General features: G+C 41.3%; 1 protein-coding gene and 1 long non-coding RNA gene across 2 annotated transcripts in view; one reads left to right on the top strand and one right to left on the bottom strand.

Annotated features, from left to right (window-relative positions):
- The first annotated feature begins 231 nt into the window (after window positions 1-231).
- Window positions 232-21,611, top strand: part of LOC138950033 (uncharacterized) — a 37,712-nt gene continuing 16,332 nt past the window's right edge. The window contains exons 1-3 of the mRNA XM_070321819.1: window positions 232-485; window positions 13,192-13,300; window positions 16,320-16,872. Of these exons, the coding sequence (XP_070177920.1) occupies window positions 400-485; window positions 13,192-13,300; window positions 16,320-16,872 (748 nt within the window). The 5' untranslated portion in view covers window positions 232-399. The remainder of the gene's footprint in view (window positions 486-13,191; window positions 13,301-16,319; window positions 16,873-21,611) is intronic.
- On the bottom strand, window positions 2,190-3,842 carry LOC138949788 (uncharacterized). Its single transcript, XR_011450448.1, has 2 exons — window positions 3,656-3,842; window positions 2,190-2,875 (listed from the first exon to the last, which is right to left on the bottom strand). It is a non-coding gene; the product is annotated as an uncharacterized lncRNA (long non-coding RNA).

Here is a 21,611-nt window from a genome sequence, read left to right as displayed (position 1 = left end):
CGGATGCCAGATAACGTTGGCATATTTAAATCCCAGAGACATAGATAGAATGTATGTACGGTATGTCTCTGCCAATGCTTTATACAATTTTGTAAATGTGTCATTGTCAAGATAGGAAAATGTTCTCTTTATAACGCCAAGCATTTTATTCGTTTTATTTAGTAGCTTTGTGTTGTAAGACAATGCAAGGGAAGTCATTCCGACTTCATTCAAGTTACGTACATCCGCTCGGAGAAAACATGGCGTCTGCCGAACTCCCGATTGCGGAAATTCCGATACGATTTTGTGACAAAACAGACAACCACTGACGGTTCACATTGTGCGTTGGTGAATTGTGCAGCTAAACAAACAATTAATCGTGGCCTGTCTTTCTTCAAGTAGCCAAAAAAGGTGTGAACGATGAGCGGAGAAGACACACGATCAACCGACCAGACACACGACCAGACAGGGGGTCGGGTTCAACCCGGACACCTCTCACAGTTCAAGTGAGCATTTGACAGTTTTTTTTAACATGCATTCAGCGACAACAAGCTGCGCAAATTGTGAACTCTATTTCTTCTGTTCCCAACAGTTAAATTACTTCAATTGTAAGAACGACCTAGGTTACAGTTACGCTTCCACTATAGTTACCCAGTCAGCACACGATATCGGGTCGATATCGGTCCGATATCGGATTTGACCGGATATCTCGGACCAAGATATCCGATATCGGTCCGATATCGGTCCGATATTGGATTCCAAGTTTGCTCATCAGATTAACGTTAAATTAATGTTAACTTTTTACGTTAATTAAGTTAACATTAATTTAATGTTAATCTGATGAGCAAACTTGGAATCCGATATCGGACCGATATCGGACCGATATCGGATTCCAAGTTTGCTCATCAGATTAACATTAAATTAATGTTAACTTTTTACGTTAATTAAGTTAACATTAATTTAATGTTAATCTGATGAGCAAACTTGGAATCCGATATCGGACCGATATTGGATTCCAAGTTTGCTCATCAGATTAACATTAAATTAATGTTAAGTTTTTACATTAATTAAGTTAACATTCATTTAATATTAATCTGATGAGCAAACTTGGAATCCGATATCGGACCGATATCGGACCAATATCGGATATAACGTTAAATTAAAGTTAATTTTGTTTACGGCTAATGTCAGTTTTACCAAATAAAAAGCATAATATAATGGTTAGATTAACGTTATTTAAACATGTGTTTTTTCACGTTGAGTGCGAAAATAAAAAGAACCAAAATAAAACTATAATTAAACTTTTTATTGTTTTTTTGTTTGTTTTTTTCCTCGGACCAAGATATTCTGATATCGGTCCGATATTGGATTCCAAGTTTTCACATCATCGCCAATACAATCCCATTCATCACACCAATATTGGCACGATATCAGACCAATATCGGATACGATATCGGGTCGATATCGGACCGATATTGGATTCCGACATTGGGCCAATAAAGTTGACGTTAATTTAACGTTAATCTGATGAGCAAACTTGGAATCCAATATCCGACCGATATCAGGCAGATATCGGATATCTTGGTCCGAGATATCCAGCCAGCACCCCGATATCGGACCGATATCGGACCGATATCGGGATACGATATCGGGTCGATATCGGATCCCGATATCGGATTTCAAATCGGGTCGATATAGGATTACGACATTGGGCCAATATTGGATATAGGTCCGATACAAAGAACCAAAATAAAACTATAATTAAACTTTTTATTAGAATTTTTTTTCTCTCTCAGACCAAGATATCCCATATCTGCCCGATATTGGTCCGATATTGGATTCCAAGTTTGCTCATGACATAAACGTTTAGTTTTTACGTTAATTTAACATTAAATTAACGTTCATTAAAACAAAACCATAATATAAAGTTAAATTAAAGTTAATTTTCGTTTACGGCTAATGTCAATTTTACCAAATAAAAAGCACAATATAATGGTTAGATTCAAGTTATTCAAACGTGTGTTTTTTATGTTGAGTGCAAACATAAAAAGAACCACACATAAAAACGGTCATACACGTAAAATTCCACTCGTGCAAAAACACGAGTGTATGTGGGAGTTTCATCCCACGAATCCAGAAGAAGAAGAAGAAGGAAGTGTGCATGCTAACATGAAACAAAACAAAAGACAAATAAATAAAACCATTAGAAATATGTTGTGAGAATATGTTCTAAACATTTATTCATCATTTCCATGATATATATACTGTACATTTAAAAAAACACACACCATAAAACCATGATAAAAATGTCGGAAGTTGAATCAGTTCTAAAGTTTCTGGAAGTGAGTTTGGATACATGTATCCCACTTTTAGGTTCTGTACCTAGAAATTTACCAATTCTATTCCATCTTTTGGGTTTAAAAAAAATAGTCTTCGCACAGCTAGGTATCTTGTACATGTATCCGAATGATGCCAGAGACACAAGGAAAGATGAGGTTATTTGCAACACCACCAGCAGAGGAAGAAGTCATTCACTTTGCAGCAGCAGATAAAAAGAATTGTTGAATTTGAAGCAGGAGCAGACACAGAAGTTGTTGAATTTGTAGCGTCATCTGCAGACAAAGAAGTTGTTGAATTTGCAGCAGACGATATACTTGTTAAACCTGCAGCAGCAAACGAAGAAGTCATTCACTTTGCAGCAGCACCAGACAACAAGAATTGTTGAATTCGAAGCAGGAGCAGACAGAGAAGTTGTTAATGTTGAGTTTGCAGCAGACGATATATACTTGTTAAATCTGCAGCACCAGCCTTGGAAAATGTTGTTGATACAACCAGTGCAGACGATGGCATGTCTGCAATAGGAGACTTTGAAGATCTGCTCCAAATGCTATGACATCTGCAAAGACAGAGAATGCAACAATCTTAAAACATAAAGAATTCAGTGTGATTTGAGAACTTCAGTGTAAACACTATAATTATGTCTTCTTTGTTAATGCTCTTTGCTAAATATAGAACTGAAGGTAAATAAGGTTTACATTGTCTTTGCATTATGCCAATATTTGTTGAATTTACTTGTGTGTATATATATATATATATATATGCTAACTTTGATAGCATTCTTCTGTGTTTGAATGAAATGCTCTTAGTCAATGCTGCCTGGCATGGATAACAACCCCCCCCCCCCCTCCCCCCAACACACACAGAACACATTCCCGAAGTTTTTTCCAAGACTAAGACTGAGTAAGAGTAAGACAATAATATGTCAGTTGGACCTGGACTAAAAATATGTATAGGTCCAGATGTCCCGGCTACAACAAATTGTTCTGTCAGAAGACCTCTTATAGTTCTTTATGTCGAAATTGATGTGATGGTCGACCAGCCAAGATTTAAAACAATGCGTCATAAGCATGTATTAATGACCCCAGACCGAAGCCTGACAACAACACTGCCTTCTCTCATAAATTCTTCTTCTTCTTCTTCTGCGTTCGATGTTGGTGGCCGTGCTAGATCCTCAGACCAGTGGCTGCCAGGAAGTCCGCAGTTTCTCTCATAAATGATTTTCAGTTATAAATATAATATGACTGCTGGAACATTCATCAAGCGTTAACGTGGATTTTACCTGCAAACACACACACACACACACACACACACACACAGTGTACACACACACACTTACTTGGCCTCAAAAGCCAGAATGTCACTTGTCAGGGTTGTAACTTGTAGTTTACATCCCTGTGAATGCCTTCTGGTATCCTCATGGAAATTCCTCCCACCCTGCAATGAAAGCATTGATGTGTGAGTTGCATTACAGTAGAGAACAGTGGTCAATCAAAACTTGTTTTAAGTGTCTTTGAAAAGACGATTTTCGAAAATAACTCTCTGAGATCTCTTATAAATTCTGTGAGATTGAACAAATGTGTGAAAATGTGTGGCAATTATCAGATTGACAGAGAGAAATAAAATATCAGAGAGAGAGAGAGAGAGAGAGAGAGAGAGAGAGAGAGAGAGAGAGAGAGAGAGAGAGAGAGAGAGAGAGAGAGAGAGACAGGGAGAGAGAAACAGACAGAGAGACTGAAACTGAGAAAGACAGACAGAGCAAGAAACTAGAAAGACAGAAGGCAGGAAAGAAAGAGAAATAGAGATAAATTCACCTTTCCAATCGTTATGCATGATATTGCTTTGATATTGGTGACTCGTATCAAAAATAAGTCAACAAGGCCAAAAAAAAAAATAGGTGTGGTTACGGTAACATAGCCAAAAAAAATAGGGTAGGTAGGTAGGCAATCACTTTTTTTTTTTTTTAACTTTTTTTCTTCTAATGTGTACAAATTAAACCTACTTGACAGGGAAATAAGTGTGCGACACGGGCGCTTTCGCTTTCATTGCGTTTTTTGCACTCGGGTTTTTTTGTTGTTTTTGTTTTGTTTTGACAATGTAATAAAAAGTTATAGGATCGGCCCCTAAAAATAGGGTAGGTCGGGTTACCGTAACCACACCTATTTTTTTTTTAGGCCCAATCACAATGCCAACGGATTCTGAACAGTTATGAATATGATTATGAATTTACAACACAAGTCACACAGTGAAGTAACATTACCTGAAAGTTCCATTTGCCATTCGCTCAGCGTCATAAGATCTGTATTGTGTAGTCCTGATATATGCTGAAGTGCAGCATGTTATCTTATATCAGCAGACACACTGGCTTTGAAGTTGCAGGAGTGTTAAAAACGGTAAAAATACAGTACAAACTTTCTTGAGTTCGATTCGACAGAGAAAAGTCCGAGAGTAATGTCCCTTGGCGATCACGGGAGGTCACTCAGAATTACTTGTCCGGCAGTTACTGAGTAAACAAATGGCGAAATGCGTTGGGAAGATTGAAAACAGGCAGTTGCTAGAGCACTATGTTATACAACATCAGAAACGATCCTGACTGGACAGTCCAATACTAAGACAGAAGGAGGAAGACAGAACTGGACTGGTTTCAAGAGTGTTCCAAACAGTCGATCATCATGCATCACGTAAAACGTAAACGTTGAGTGAGTATCGCCTATGCCTATGAACTTGGAAGATAGTTTTGCTAATTATTGAGACTTGATGTATTTTTTTCTCTTGGAATATATGAGACTAAACAGTGTGTTTGTTTCTTAGGTGTGTGTGTGTGTCACTGTGTGTGTTTGTGTCACTGTGTGTGTTTAGGTGGTTGCTGATTTTCTTTATTGTTGTTGTAAAAATAAAATGGTGATTTTAACTAAGAATCCTTTTATGGTTCTGTTGTGCATAATAAACAGTTTTTATTCTTTCAGATTTATAAAAATACCTCTCTACACACACACACACACACACACACACACACACACACACACACACACACACACACACACACACACACACATTGAATGTAGACAAATAAATCTGCCAGTGATGGAAGAAATGGTGAAGAACAAATGAAAGGTGAGGGAGGTTTTGCAGACAGCATGTCTCCTTATGAAAGCACAAACATGTTCATACAATGTCAACATTTTATATGATCATCTTGTTGCGTCATACTCATAACGGTTAATCTTTTTACTGCAGCTGGCCGTGAGGAAGCGCCATATTCAAACCGACAACAAGCAATTCGAACAGGTGCTTGCGAAGTGGTTGACAGGATTGTCGGATCGTCTACATGGTGGGAGGATGTCGAAGATCAACACAGAAAACGAGGACGAGGACTAAGATGAAGATGGTAAATAAAATTAGTGCTAATCCGTGCTGACAACCAGCAAGGAACACGCCTCTCGGATTCACTCTCTCTTCATTTTGTGTTATTTTGCCTCTACATGATATAATGCCTCTACATATATATATGATATAATGCCTCTGCAAGGATTCCCTAGGCCTGCTGTTTTGGAACAAATGCTATGTGCAATTATGTCGGAGAATGGGCTGACATCGTTCAATACCGACTGTTGTGGCGACTGAACAATGGCGATACTGCGTTTTTGATGCTCGACAAAGGCGGCCATGAAAAAGTGCGTCGGTGGTGCTACGTTGTGTGTCTCCAACTTTCAATCGCAGCTGACAGTGTCAGATTCAGGCTGTATGGTGCGGAGTGATGTTGTTGCGAGTGACGCTGATAGGCGGAAGGTGACAGACGATGCCAGATATGAAGGAGACAAAGAACATCAATGGTCTAACCTAGCTGATATGTTTCAGAGGATGAGCGAGGAAAGCACCGTGAGGATAAAAGAGATGGTCTGAACATTTCCCGTTCCCCACCCTTGTGAAGAATTGGAGCGTAACAATCATTTGTTTTGATTATCATGACTGGACAGAACCGTTGCGTGACCAGTCCGTTGTTTGTTGCAAATCGAAAGACTTATTTAGTTATAATTGATTTCATAACTGGTTATCCGTTTGCGACGATTTTCCCGTCTCCTTTGTGTTAATTTGATTCATGCGTTTTGTGAAGTTATTGTTATTTCCTTATTCCAAGGGGGCTATCGCCTTATGGAATTAAATACTTTGACTTTGATGGGTCACATGAATCGTGACACTCCATATTATTCGGTGGGGACCCATTGGTTAGTGGTCTGCTCTGCAATGCTGTGAGTCATGGGTTCAAGCCCGTCCTTTAGCAGCAGAGTGGATGACATTTCAGTGGATGAGTTATCTTATCACAAGGTCAGTTATTAATTGTATTAACTGTTGAATTTTAATTGATAGTTGTAATTTGTTTATGTTGCATTGGTAACTTATGTGTTTTCAATGATACAGTTGGTTATTAAATTATTCTCATTCTGCCTTTGACTCACTTTCATTTGTGCTTGTGTGACAATGTTTATTGACTCACTTTCATTTTTACTTGTGTGACAATGTTTATCAACTACTTCATCTTATCATTTCTGTCTCCTTTTAAATTTTCTTCTGTTCTTGGGCCAGAAATCTAATATTTACGGATTACAGCAAGTTTTAGTGCAGGTCAAAGACGAACAAGTGCGAAAGCAATTGCCAAGCATGAAGCATGTTTTCATTAGTCAAGAAGTAAAGTCAGAGGTTCAAAGATGATCAGATAATTAATGCCAACTATTCGCTGGTTTTGCTTCATCGACTCTGCGGGCAGCTTCCAGGAAACCAAAGTTTTCAGGTTTTCAGGTTCCGGGGGAAGTATGGTTGCAAAGCTGAAACTTAAAGGAATTGACGGAAGGGCACCACCAGGGCACCATAGAAGGGCACCACCCTTATCGGTTCCCGATATCGGTCCATTATTGGTTCCCGATGTTAGGCCGATATCAATTCTCTATATCGTACCGATATCGGACCAATATTAGTCCAATGTCGGAATCCGATATCGACCCGATATCGTCCCGATTTGCAATCCGATATCGGTCCGATATCGGGATCCGATATCGGACCGATATCGGGATCCGATATCAAACTGATATCGACCTGATTTGCAGTCTGATATCGGGATCTGATATCGGGATCCGATATCGATTCTCTATATCGTACCGATATCGGACCGATATCGGACCAATGTCGTAATCCGATATCGACCCGGTATCAACCCAATTTGCAATCTGACATCGGGATTTGATATCATGCCGATATCGGGATCTGATATGAGGCCGATACCGATTTTCTATATCGGACCGATATCGGGTCGATATCGGGTCGATGTCGTAATCCGATATCGGTCCGATATCGACCGGATTTGCAATCCGATATCGGTCCGCTATCGGGATCTGATATCGATTCTCTATATCGGACCAATATCGGACCGATATCGGACCGATATCGGACCAATGTCGTAATCCGATATTGACCCGGTATCAACCCAATTTGCAATCTGACATCGGGATTTGATATCGCGCCGATATCAGGATCTGATATGAGGCCGATACCGATTCTCTATATCGGACCGATATCGGGTCGATATCGGGTCGATATCGGTCCGATGTCGTAATCCGATATCGGTCCGATATCGACCCGATTTGCAATCCGATATCGGACCGATATCGGAATCCGATATCGACCCGATATCGTATCCGATATCGGTCCGATATCGGACCGATATCGGGGTGCTGGCTGGGTACAGAGCCAGCCTTAAGTACACTGATCATGTAGTGGTAGCGAGTACACGGTCCTACTAATTGCCGTCCGGAGCCGTCCGGAGCCGTCCGGAACCGTCCGGAGCCGTCCGGAACCGTCCGGGGGCCGTCCGGAGCAGTCGGGGCCGTCCGGAGGCACACACTTTTATACATAATCTTCTTGTGTATGTGTGTGTGTACATGGAAGTGGGTGTATAAGTGTGTGTGCATGCAGATCTTTCTCTCTCTATCGATCGGCACACACATTTATTCAAAATCTTGTGTGAGTGTACGTGTGTGTGTGTGTGGGTATAAGCATGCAGATCTTTCTCTCCGTCTCTCGATCGGCACACACATTTATTCATAATCTTCTTGTGTGAGTGTGTGTGTGTGTGTGTGTGTGTGAGAGTGAGTGTGTGCATGCAGATCTTCAGTTCTCTCTCTCTCTCTCTCTCTCTCTCTCTCTCTCTCTCTCTCTCTCTCTCTCTCTCTCTCTCTCTCTCTCTCAAACAAACAAATATGATTCTATTTATCCATTTATCACAAATTCTCTAATAATATATATTTAATCTTCTTTTGTGTGTGTGTATGTGTATGTGTCCGACGTGCCAGTCTCTCTATCTCTCTGTCTCTGTCTCTCTCTCTCTCTCTCTTGCTCCTTTAGTTCAAGTTAATTCACATCACGATATGTGCTCACTGAATGGTGAAATTGGGGTGTGGGGAGGTGCTCTCTCACTCTCAAACTCGAACAGACTGGATGAAGATTATGTATAAATGTGTGTGCCTCCGGACGGCCCCCGGACGGTTCCGGACAAAAAAATCAAGTCTCGTGATCGTGATGGTCATTTGTTTTCGTGATCGTGATTGGCATTATTGCAAAGCATTTTATTTTCAACGTACATTTTGCCCGTGATCCGTGAAAAAATCAAGGTAACTGTGATCGTGAAAGCTAAAATTTCCCTTCCCGTGATCGTGATGGGCCCTCATAGGAGATGCCCCGCCATCCAGTCTGTTCGAGTTTGAGAGTGAGAGAGCACCTCCCCACACCCCAATTTCACCATTCAGTGAGCACATATCGTGATGTTCATTAAACTAAAGGAGCAAGAGAGAGAGACAGAGAGATAGAGAGACTGGCACGTCAGTCGGACACATACACACACACACACACACACACACACACACACACACACACACACACACACACACACACACACACACACACACACACACACACACAAGAAGATTAAATATAATTATTAATAGAGAATTTGTGATAAATGGATAAATAGAATCATATTTGTTTGTTTGATAGAGAGAGGTCGAGAGAGAGAGAGAGAACTGAAGATCTGCATGCACACACTCACTCTCACACACACACACACACACACACACACACACTGACACACACACACACACACACACACACACACACACACACACACACACTCACACAAGAAGATTATGAATAAATGTGTGTGCGGATCGAGAGACGGAGAGAAAGATCTGCATGCTTATACCCACACCCACACACACTTGCATGTACACTCTCACAAGATTATGAATAAATGTATGTGCCGATCGATAGAGAGAGAAAGATCTGCATGCACACACATTTATACACCCACTTCCATGTACACACACACACACACAAGAAGATTATGTATAAAAGTGTGTGCCTCCGGACGGCCCCGACTGCTCCAGACGGCCCCTGGACGGTTCCGGACGGCTCCGGACGGCTCCGGACGGTTCCGGACGGCCCGGACGGCAATTAGTAGGACCCGTACCCCGAGTACACACTAATTTCAGCATGAATGAGTGAAAGATAGATAGAAGAAAAGTGAGGGAGCACATATATTTCAGTACTGTAGTGCTAGTGCTAGCGGGACATGCTGAGCTGGCCTCTTTTATACCTTCCAAAATCTACGCTCAGTGTCTTTCTTTCTTTCTTTATTTGGTGTTTAACGTCGTTTTCAACCACCGCTCAGTGTCGTGAGTGAGTGAGTGCTGTTAGCTGGCAGCAGGTAAGTGGGTGGGGGTAACGAGGGGCAGGTGGGGGTAACCAAGTGCCTGCATCTGTGGGTGAGGACTGCCGTCCTGCTTCATTACACCTTACAGTCGATAAAAGTTGCACTCCGTTTAGTCATGTTTGATTAAAAGAGTTGTAACAGGAAAAACAAATTGTCTTGTATTTTCGTGTGTCACTGTCAGGGAATAAAGTGAGATGAAGGTTATGGAGGCATCTTAAACAGTCATTTGAGTCAATGGAAAGTTGTTCACATTTGATGTGACCGAATGAGAAAGCTGGTCCAGGAAAAACTTCAGATACATGTACACTGATACAGCGAAGTAACAAACTCAGTTTTTGTCTAAGACCAGCTTTTGCATTCGGCCTAGTTGATCTCATGTAAACTGCACACTGAATATCCCCCCTCCCTTCCTAAGATCTGAACATTGACTTTGCATTCGTGGGGCCAAGTTTGTTCAAAAACAGTAATGGTATTTAAACTTAGAAAATTGCTGCATGAAATGCTAAATCCTTCCCTTCTCATTCAAGGACGTAAACACTCGGTGCACTCACAAAGGAATCATCATTTGGGGTGAAGTCTTTGACATTTTACCACCAATGTCCTTCATTTGCGAGAAACTGACATGCTTTTCTCCCTCAAATAAGTGTACAGTACAATTTATTATGTTGACCAGGGGGCCCGGTAGCTCAGTTGGTAGAGCACTGGAATTGTGATCGGAAGGTCGCAGGTTCGAATTCAGGCCGGGACGGACACGGGTCAACTTTATGTGCAGACCCCGAGACGGAAGCCATGTCCCACCCCCGTGTCATCACAATGGCACGTAAAAGACCTTGGTCATTCTGCCATAAGTGCAGGTGGCTGAATACACCTAAACACGCAGACACCTGGGTAGCGCGACTCCGTTGCTGCTAGCTTTCCACTGGGAGGAAGCGACCCGAATTTCCCAGCGATGCCGATGGGACAATAAAATAATGAAAATGAAAATGAAAATTTCAGCCTCGGGTATGCATTTATATTATTGCTTTCCCAAGCTATTGTATTTAAGTGCTTTTAGTTGCAGAGAAACCCTGTATACTAATGTTCTATTATTATTAATATTGTTATTATTATTATTTTCATTATTAATATGACATTATATATTACTACTATTATGAGCAGTAGAACTAGAAGCAGTTTTTTTTTTATCAAGTCAAGTCAAGTATTTTATTGTTTTGGGCCCAGAGGGCTTTGAAACAAAGATATAACTTTAACAAAAAAAGGTAACAAATCAGACAGTTAATATATGTATACAATTTGAGTGGACAAATACAACAATACTATGCAACCAAAATAAATTGGCAATATACAGTTCCATACATACAAACAAAAAGAAAAGAAAAATAGGTTTAACAAAATCAGGTAAGATATCAGACAGATAATATGTATACATTAAGCGGACAACGATAATATACAGCCGAAATAAATTGGCAATACCATTATGCCATGCATCTTTTGTAAAAAAAACCACACAATACAAAACAAAAGCATGTTTTACATACATATATATACCAATAAAGAAACTAGATGTAACGCTAACATACTAAAATCATAACATGATGGGCTACAAATCTTGCTAGCTTCATTAGTTTTATCTTAGATTTACAATTCATTAACTGTTCATATTTTAAACAATTTGGGTGAGATCGGTAATAAGGACTAATTAATTTTCTTCTTTCAGACACTATACATGTACTTTCGTCGGTACAAATGAACAAATAGTGAAACTCATCACCTAATTCATTTTTATCGCACATATCACACAATCTTTCATTTCTAGGAGCATTAAAAAATATGTGCTGATGTATTGGCAACTTATGATTGCTTGTTCTAAATTTTGCTAATTTAACTTGGAATTTCCTAGGCAACCCAAGCAGTGTTCGTACAATAGAGGCATATTATGAAGCAGCTAATAAAGTAATCTCCAGATCTGACACGGCTTGCAGGTTAATTACATTTCTAATTATTTGTGTGTTTGATGCACTGCAGTCTACGGGTACATGACATAAGCTCGAACGACAAAATCTCGAACAACAAATGCTCGAATGGACAAAAGCTCGACGCAACATATGCTCGAACAACAAATGCTCGAATGGACAAATGCTCGACACGATAAAAGCTCGACACGACATATGCTCGAACGACAAATGCTCAAATGGACAAATGCTTGACGCGACAAAAGCTTGATGCGATAAAAGCTCGAATGGACATAAGCTCGACGCGACAAAAGATCGAACGTGTCTGTGCGTGTCCTTCTCGGTGTTATTATGCCCGTTTATTTTGTGTTATTATAAAATCGGTCTGCAAGAGAGAGAGAGAGAGAGGGACAGAGAGAGAGAGAGAGAGAGAGAGGGACAGAGAGAGAGAGAGAGAGAGAGAGAATAGAAGACAAAAAGAATGAAGAGAAAAAAGAAGGGGGAAGATCGTGTCGGGGTTTAGATTTGTCAATGTTATTATTTTGATTTGGCCCGGGATTGACTGTTTATCAGGAAAGGTTCAGGTAAGCGGCACGGGCAGATGGACGACTGAATTATACCTGATGTTGTGCTGGCATGATTTTGCAGATGATCAGCTGTATCAACAGAAGAAACGCATACCTCTTTGCTGTTAAATTGTTGGGATCATTGTCTGTCACGTCCGGTGTCCGACATAAGCTCGAATGACAAAAGCTCGAACATGACGTTATCAATGTAGTTTTGACAGCATCATTCTACAGTCCGGTCGAGCTTATGTCCATTGGAGCTTTTATCGCATTGAGCTTTTGTCGTGTCGAGCATTTGTCCATTCGAGCATTTGACGTTCGAGCATATGTCGCATCGAGCTTTTGTCGCGTCGAGTTTTTGTCGCGTCGAACTTGTGTCCATTCGAGCATTTGTCCATTCAAGCATTTGTCGTTCGAGCATATGTCGCGTCAAGCTTTTGTCCATTCGAGCATTTGTCGTTCGATATTTTGTCGTTCGAGCTATTGTCGTTCGAGCTTATGTCGGACACCGGCAGTCTACATAGCACATTCAGAATTTCAACGGAGGGATGAGGTATATTTTGTGTTTGGGTTCATTTTGTTTACCTTTTATTTGCAGCATAAACGACGGCTGCAGGAAACTCATACCAGGAAGTTTGCCACCTCTGGGTATGCCACTGCCAGTGAGATATGGTTCTACGCCACAACTACAGCCTCAAAAACCACATGTAAGAGAATGATTACATTTTATGATGCTTGACATCATTTATTTTCTGTTTGCATTTTGATCCACAGTATTTTGTACTCTGTAGGAGCGGAATCTTTCATCATTATAACCATGTAGCATTGGTGTGACAATTTGTTATTCTCTTTGAGACTAAAGTGAAAATATCAAAACATGCAACAGTGAGGGGGTTTCAGATTCACAGTATTTTGACTCTGAAGTTTTCAGTTTAATTTAATTGTCCTAATACTTGAGTCCTTACTGAAATTTCAGTGCCAAAACTTTGTGCAGTGAACTTGGTGAAGTAGACTTTGCTATGTTGACTTGGCCTATTGATATCAGGCTTCAGGTAATATTGTATGTGAACAGCAACACTAATGTTGTGACCTCACCATATTTTGCACAATAATCAATAATCAAATGACCCAGCTATCTAGCACAACAACTGCAGTTGACAAGCCTGGGTTCTGAGTATTAAATCAAGAAAGAACTTAACATGGAAGATCTATACTTCAGGCTTTCAGAGCAAAATTCAGGAATGATGCGGTTGTAATGTACAAGAATTTCCACCAGGAAATAAAGTCTATTCTTAAAACACCAACTGAGCCCCTGGTGAAACTTGTCTGTGAAGAACAATGCAGGCAGAATCCTTTGCAGCTTGTGATGTGCAACATGTGGCAAGCAGCTCAGTGTTGCGGCAGGCATGCGGTTGGCAATCCCCTTGCTACATGATGTCTGATTGGAGGTCCGAACCGACAGCAATGCAGACAATTATAAATGCACACACCATTTTGTTGTTAGCCTTCACCAGATCATGCTACAAGATAGACTACACAGTCCGGATGATGTGGGTCGTTTACGACACATACTGTACTTCCCAAAGAAGGATTCAACGTAAAAAGTATGGGTCGTACACGACCCACGCTATTCGAATAGAATAAACGTTTTGCCGCCTCTTTACAAAGTATGGGTCGTACACGACCCACGCCATCCGAATAAGGATAAACAGCGTAAAATTCCTTACGTAATTCCATATGGGTGGCCGTCCACCACCCACATCATCCGAACTGTGTAGTTCTTCTTCTTCTTCTTTGTTCATGGGCTTAGACTCCCACATTCACTCATGTTTTTAGCACGAGTGGAGTTTTACGTGTATGACCATTTTTACCCTGCCATTCAGGCAGCAAACGCCAATTTTGGGGGAACTGCGTAGTTCAAATTACATCATCGTTTATTTGTTTGTTTACAAAGATAATTTTTCAAAAGTTGGGCAATTGGAAGGTCGTATAGTGATTGGAGATTACATGAAGTCTTAAATCAAAACTCCTAATATACTGTTCAAAAAAAGAAACGCATAGTTGCTACTTGCCAAATTTGTTTTATTTTTCGAAAAAATTAACAGAAAATCCAATATTTAGATTATTTGGTTGAAATTTGGTATGGACACAGTTGAATGCACACACAGTTCATTTGCATCTTCAAATCAATCAGTCAATCAATACGATTGGGTGCCGAGGCTGTCAAGTCAGTAGGGGGTGTGACTGCCTTGAGCAGCAACAACTGCCCGGCACCTTCCGGGCATGGACTGGATCAGATGCCGGATATTTTGCTGTGGGATGGTGTCCCACTCCTCCTGAAGTGCCTGCAATAGATCGCGGTGATTTGCCGGCGCTTCTTCTCGCCTGCGCACACGTCTGTCCAATTCATCCCAGAGGTGTTCTATCGGGTTCATGTCTGGCGACATGGATGGCCAGGGAAGCACCTGGACATGGTGGTCGGTGAGGAACTGGGTGGTGAGTCGTGCTGTGTGCGGGCGAGCGTTGTCCTGCTGGAATATGGCATCCTGGTCAGCCAGAAGAGGAAGGGCGTGTGGGCGCAGAATTTCCTCCACGTATCGCTGGGCAGTTATGCGCCCTTGGACGTGCACCAGGGTGCTCCTTCCAGCGGTATTGATCGCCCCCCACACCATGACGCCTCCACCACCATGAACGGGTGCCTCATCCACACAGTTGGGCGCGTAACGTTCGTTTACTCTCCGGTAGACCCTCCTCCGACCATCATGTCGCTGGAGCAGGAAGTAGGACTCGTCGCTGAACCACACGTGTCTCCAGTGATTCCGGACGGTCCAGCGAAGGTGCTGGTTGCCCCACTGCACTCGGTTCTGGCAATGGCAGCGGCTGAGGACAGCTCCTCTGTGAGGTCTGCGAGCTCTCAAACCAGCTTCATGCAGGCGGTTCCGCACGGTCTGGTCCGATAATCGGTGTGGCCCGGGGAGAGCCTGGACAGAAGATGAGGCCGACAGGAAACGATTCCGGGGGTGGCGGAGCCGTATTAAGCGGTCGTGAGCAGCAGTTGTCGCCCTTGGTCTTCCCGCTCGTGGCAAGTCAGCAACGGAGCCAGTGGCTTGAAACCTGACCCCCAGTCTACTGATGGTGCTCTGGGACACGTGGAAGTGCCTGGCGATTGCACTTTGACTTTGGCCTGCTTGTAAACGACCCAATGCAATTTGGCGGTCTTCTCTGCTCAATCGGGCCGTCTTTCGTCGCTGAATTGTCGTCTGATTTCTTTGTGGCGAACAATCCGCTTTTATGGGTTTTGGAAGACATGGTGAGAGCTCAATATTCCCCGAGTTTGACGAGATTACACTGAAGCATGACGAGTGGTCATGCCAAATGAGCAATTTTGACATTGTAGCCACTGATAACGCATGCGTCACGTGCAGAGCTCACTTGTGGCAATGGACGAAAGGTCGACGACCAGATTAACATTTTCTGCAGTTTGGTGGATATCCTTGTAGCCATATAACTAAATTAACCAAATATTACAAGCTATGCGTTTCTTTTTTTGAACAGTATAGTTTCAGAGATAAAGACGATTTTGTTAGGCTACGGATCGTCCACGACCCATGAAGCACGGTGAAGGTTAAAACTGTACATGTTGGTTTCCACTGACCATCTGTATGCTGAAGGTTATCGGTATAGCATCCAGTTGTTTGAAGAAACCATCACCTTTTATTGTTGCAGCAGCAGTCAAAGGATAGAAGCCAAGTAAGACGGACAGTGAGAGGCTGTGACAGACTGGAGGAAAAAAAGACAGAAGTGAAGACAGAGGTCAAAACAGAAAGAGATACACAAGAACCACCCCTAGTAAGACTACCAGTGTCACAGTGCACGACAGAGCAACATTCACAAGAGCCAGAGATCAAGATAGAGGTCAAGACAGAAAGAGATACACAAGAACCACCCCTAGTAAGACTACCAGTGTCACAGTGCACGACAGAGCAACACTCACAAGAGCCAGAGGTCAAGACAGAGGTCAAGATAGAGATCGACGTTGCAGAAGAACCACCACTAGCATGGTGCATGACACAGCAACATTCACAAGAGCCAGAGGTCAAGATAGAGGTCAAGACAGAAAGAGATACACAAGAACCACCCCTAGTAAGACTACCAGTGTCACAGTGCACGACAGAGCAACATTCACAAGAGCCAGAGGTCAAGACAGAGGTCAAGAAAGAGATCGACGTTGCTGAAGAACCACCACTAGCATGGTGCATGACACAGCAACATTCACATGGTGAGTGTTTAGATGATGGTTAGATTTTACAGCTGCGTGTATTCATAAACATCAAAGTGCATCATTTGCAAATGCTGTCAACAGTCTCATCTAGATATGATCACTGGTGTCAGTTGAGTTTGCTAGCCATATAAACACACAAGTAAAGTTTGGAACTAGCTGATGATGCAGAAGGGGTCTAATTCAAAACTGAACGCAGTTTACAGTAGTCTCACGTAGGACACTAGATTGAGTGCTGTCTCTCTCTTTTAGCCAGGAATTTCAACTGGGCTCATTTCTGCAATCAGAAAAAATACCCACAGGAAGTGCACTTGCAGGAAAACTGACCACTAAGGTTAAAATAAGATCACTTCTGAACTGATGAAGTTTTTGTCACTGTATGAATACCTATAGTGAGTCATGAAACCACCCATGCCCTCTGTTCACCACACAGTCAGTGTGTGTGGGGGTGGGGAGAGGGGTCACATTGTTAAAAATATATGCAAGGATGATAGCTAAAAGTGTGTCCGAACTCCCCCCCGTGTACACTACATTGGGTGTGCACATTAAAGATCCCACGATTGACAAAAGGGTCTTTCCTGGCAAAATTGCTTAGGCACAGTTAATAATTGTCTACCTATACCCGTGTGACTTGGAATAATAGGCCGTGAAAGGTAAATATGCGCCAAAATGACTGCAATTACTGGCCGTATAAAATTTCATCTCACACGGCATCACTGCAGAGCGCCTAGAACTGTACCCACGGAATATGCGCGATATAAGCCTCATTGATTGATTGAAAAGTGTGATTGATGCAAGGGAGAAGAACTCGAGAAGGGAGAGGGGATGGAAGAGCAAGGAAAGGGAATGAGGAACATATGGAGCACAATTTTGGAGACTAAAACTCTGTTTCAATTTCAACTCTGTTTCAATTTCAAATGTTCTCTTCCCCCCGCGGGTTAGGGGGAAGAATTTACCCGATGCTCCCCAGCATGTCGTAAGAGGCGACTAACGGATTCTGTTTCTCCTTTTACCCTTAAGTGTTTCTTGTATAGAATATGCAGTATGTAAGAAATGTTAAGTCCTTTGTACTGGAAACTTGCATTCTCCCAGTAAGGTAATATATTGTACTATGTTGCAAGCCCCTGGAGCAAATTTTTGATTAGTGCTTTTGTGAACAATTGACAAGTGGCTCTATCCCCACAACACTTAAATCCAGACGTACAGACACATTACCATATCAATATTTTACATTGCAGGATTTCATTGTTAACGGTGGTAATATAACAGCAAAGTTTATTAGAAAATGTTTAGTTGATCTTGATGTCCAGATTCCGAGTGCCTGTGATTTTTGGAAACGAAAACATAATGTAGATTTGGATAAGAGAAACTGGTTACTGGCCGTTAACAGCACAAAAGAAGAAAGATTACGTCTGCTGCACTGGAAACTATTACATAGAATATATCCAACCAATATTTTATTAAACAAAATGGGATTACGAACATCGAATAAGTGTGAAGTTTGTAATGAATTAGACACCCTTGAACATTTCTTTTTTAGTTGCCAAGAGGTGATGAAGGGTTGGAAAATATGTAAAGATTTTGTGTATAAGAAAATACATGTTGCCATCATTTTGAATGAAGAAAATGTATTTTTGGGTTATTATAGGGAAAGTTTGAAAAGTGATTATATTTACTTTGTGAATTATTGTATTTTAATTACCAAAATGACCATTGGAAAATTTAGATATGGGAAAAAGTTAGATTTGGGTGTATTATTGGAAACTGAGCTGAACATTAGGAATAAATTTATGTTATGATTACTTTTATGTATTTATTTATTTAAACATATTAGTTTACTGATAAGGTTTATTGATATAAAAATGTACACATTTGACAGAGAAAAGAAAAGACCTATGAAGAAGGTTTGCTCCAAGCCACACAAAAAAAAAAAAAAAAAAAAAAAAAAAATTATAAGGCAAAAAAAATAATTGTAGTAGCAAACCTGCATGCAACTGAGGTTTAAAAAAAAAAAAAAAAAAAAAAAGTGGCTCTATCCCATCTCCCCCCTTTCACTTTTGCGATATAACCTTTGTGGTTGAAAACGACGTTGAACACCAAATAAAGAAAAGAAAAAATGTTCTCTCTGCATAGTTGAAGTTCAAAGTACTCTTTTTCACTGGTAGCATGGTGTACCTATTATACACTGACTATGCTAACATTGCCCCTCACTTTACAAAGTAAGCAAGAAGTATTTAACCTTCACCGTTTTAAATGCAATCCTTAATTCTTAGTACCGTATTTGACGGATTACAAGACGCACCGTTTTATAAGCCGCACCCCCGACTTTTAACAAAAAATTGGGATGAGCCACGTATAGGCCGCGTCACTATATTAGCCGCCGCCGAAAAAAATATAATCAGATCGTGTCAATCAATCAAAACAACCAGGCAAACGAAAGTACGGTATTTGGCGAAATCGGCTCCGAGAATAAACAAGTGAAACAAAGAAGAAAAGTGAAAAAGTTTGAAGAAAAATATCACACACACACACAATTTGTAACCAACACACACATGTAGTCCCGCCCGGAATAAGCTTTTTTGTGATGATTTACGAATTTTGCGCACATTTCAAGCAGACGAAAACACCACATGGCGGCTCTCGTTCCTCCAACTATCGCGAGACACAAAAAAACTAAATCGCGCGCGCGCGAGATCCTGATACATCCGGTGTTTCTCTGTACGCTATCTTGTCACTACGACTTGTTGACAAACGAAGATTCGCGAAAGAAAGAGAAAAGCGCCGAGTCTTGAGTAGAGAGCTAATAAAGTACTGGTAATCGCTAATCAAGCGAAATGAAAATCCACGGTGACTTCCATTAGGTGAATGCTATTCAAGTTTAGGTAACGTTTTAGCTGCATCTTTTTATAAGCCGCAATCCGATTTTTTTTTTTTTAAAGTCGCGGCTTGTAGTCCGTCAAATACGGTAAATGTGATGCATGTCTTTTACGTCTGTGATCGGCTGACACTGCATGGCAATTTTCCTTGTTTTTACGACAGTAAACATTTTTAGTCTTGAGTCTATCATCCAGAATGTGTAGTTTAAAGTGTCATCCGGTAAAGGTGAAACTAAGAAGAGAAATGAGGTGTGTGTCGTTAACAACACATTTTATGTATTATACAGGGGTAGGATTTCTTCCGTCCCTGATGGATTTCCGTCCCTGGAAGAATTTTTTATTTCTTTTATTTTTTTATTTTTATTTTTATTTTGTTTTACCTTATAGGGGCACGGGTAGCTCAGGTGGTAGAGCACTGGACTTGTGATCGAAAGGTCGCTGGTTCGAATCCGGGCCGGGATGGACACAGGTCAACCTTATGTGCAGACCCAGAGACGGTATCCATCTCCCTCCCCCGTGTCACCACAGTGGCACGTAAAAGACCTCGGTCATTCTGCCATAAGTGCAAGTGGCTGATACCACCCACACACGCTTACACCTGTGTATTTCATCTAAACTCGGGATAAAACCCGGGAACCCCAAATGGCTTTGCCGTGAGGGGATAAAACTTGAATTTCTCTATTTACCTCTTTTTTTTGTTAATCCCTGGCAGCTGTTGTTTACACTCCGTTCTGTGTACAGAAGGTCAACTACCTTTCACCATTACCAAATTGACCAAATTGAGTGACATGTAGGGAGCAGCTATGTCATGTCATCCTGGCAAATGTTATGAGGGCTTACTAGCGCCAAAACTACTAAAATGAGTAATTAACCCATGTTAATCACTAATTTTCACGTGTTAATAACTAATTTTCAAGTGTTAATGTCTCATTTTCAGTTTTGGCTCGCTTCCTGACGGCTTACTTGTGCCAAAACTAAAAATTAGTAATTTTCACGCATTTATTACTAATTTTCATGTGCCGGCTCCTGACTGTGGGGGCTCAATGCGCATGCGCGACTGTTACGCCGGCCAGAGCGAAACATCCTTCGATTCGAAACTTTTCTGGTCCATAGTTCTTTAATCCGATGCAAATTAACAATGAGAGCTGAGCGCATGTGTAGATAACCGTGACATACAACTGTCTGTCCGACAACTTGTTGAATAACGAATTCTATCGAAAGATATTTGTGAAAGTGTGTGAGTCTCGACCGAAGAGATCCGTCTGCCCTTGGTCGGACCTATAGCACATGTCCGGCCGGCCGCCATTTTTCCTCTCGGTTCAAACATTTTCGGATCGATTGTCCTGCACTACAAAGCAAATTTATGAGTGTGGTAGTGGAAACAAATATGAGGTACGGCTGTCTGCCAGACAACTTGTCGAATAAGGAATTTTATTGAAAGATATCTGTGAAAGTGTGAGACCACAGCCGATTAAAAGTCCGTCTGCTACGAACAGCTTCGATTCGAAAGTTTTCAGGGTCGATTATTGTTTTCTAAGATACCCTACATGCAACAACGTTTAAGAAAAGCGCTATTGCCGAAAACTGTGATATGTATCTTCCCGTCGGATAACTTGCTCAATAAGGCCTTCTATTAAAAGATATTTCAGAAATTGTGTGAGAGTGATGTTTGCCGCACGTTGAAGCCTCTCAGTGCAGACTCTTAAAATCCGACTACTGTGACCGAAAATGAGGCAAAAATTAAAATTAGTAAGTAACACTGTTAACCCTAGGTTTTGGCTCTAGTAAGCCGTCATAAAATGTGGCATCAAGTTCTACGCCACCACGGCAAAGCCATTAGGGCATGTTACACGGGAAAACCCG

Source organism: Littorina saxatilis, linkage group LG16 (assembly GCF_037325665.1).
Source record: "Littorina saxatilis isolate snail1 linkage group LG16, US_GU_Lsax_2.0, whole genome shotgun sequence".
Taxonomy (NCBI): domain Eukaryota; kingdom Metazoa; phylum Mollusca; class Gastropoda; order Littorinimorpha; family Littorinidae; genus Littorina; species Littorina saxatilis.
The sequence above is the reverse complement of the archived record's forward strand: the minus strand, read 5'-3'. Positions and strand labels throughout refer to the sequence as shown.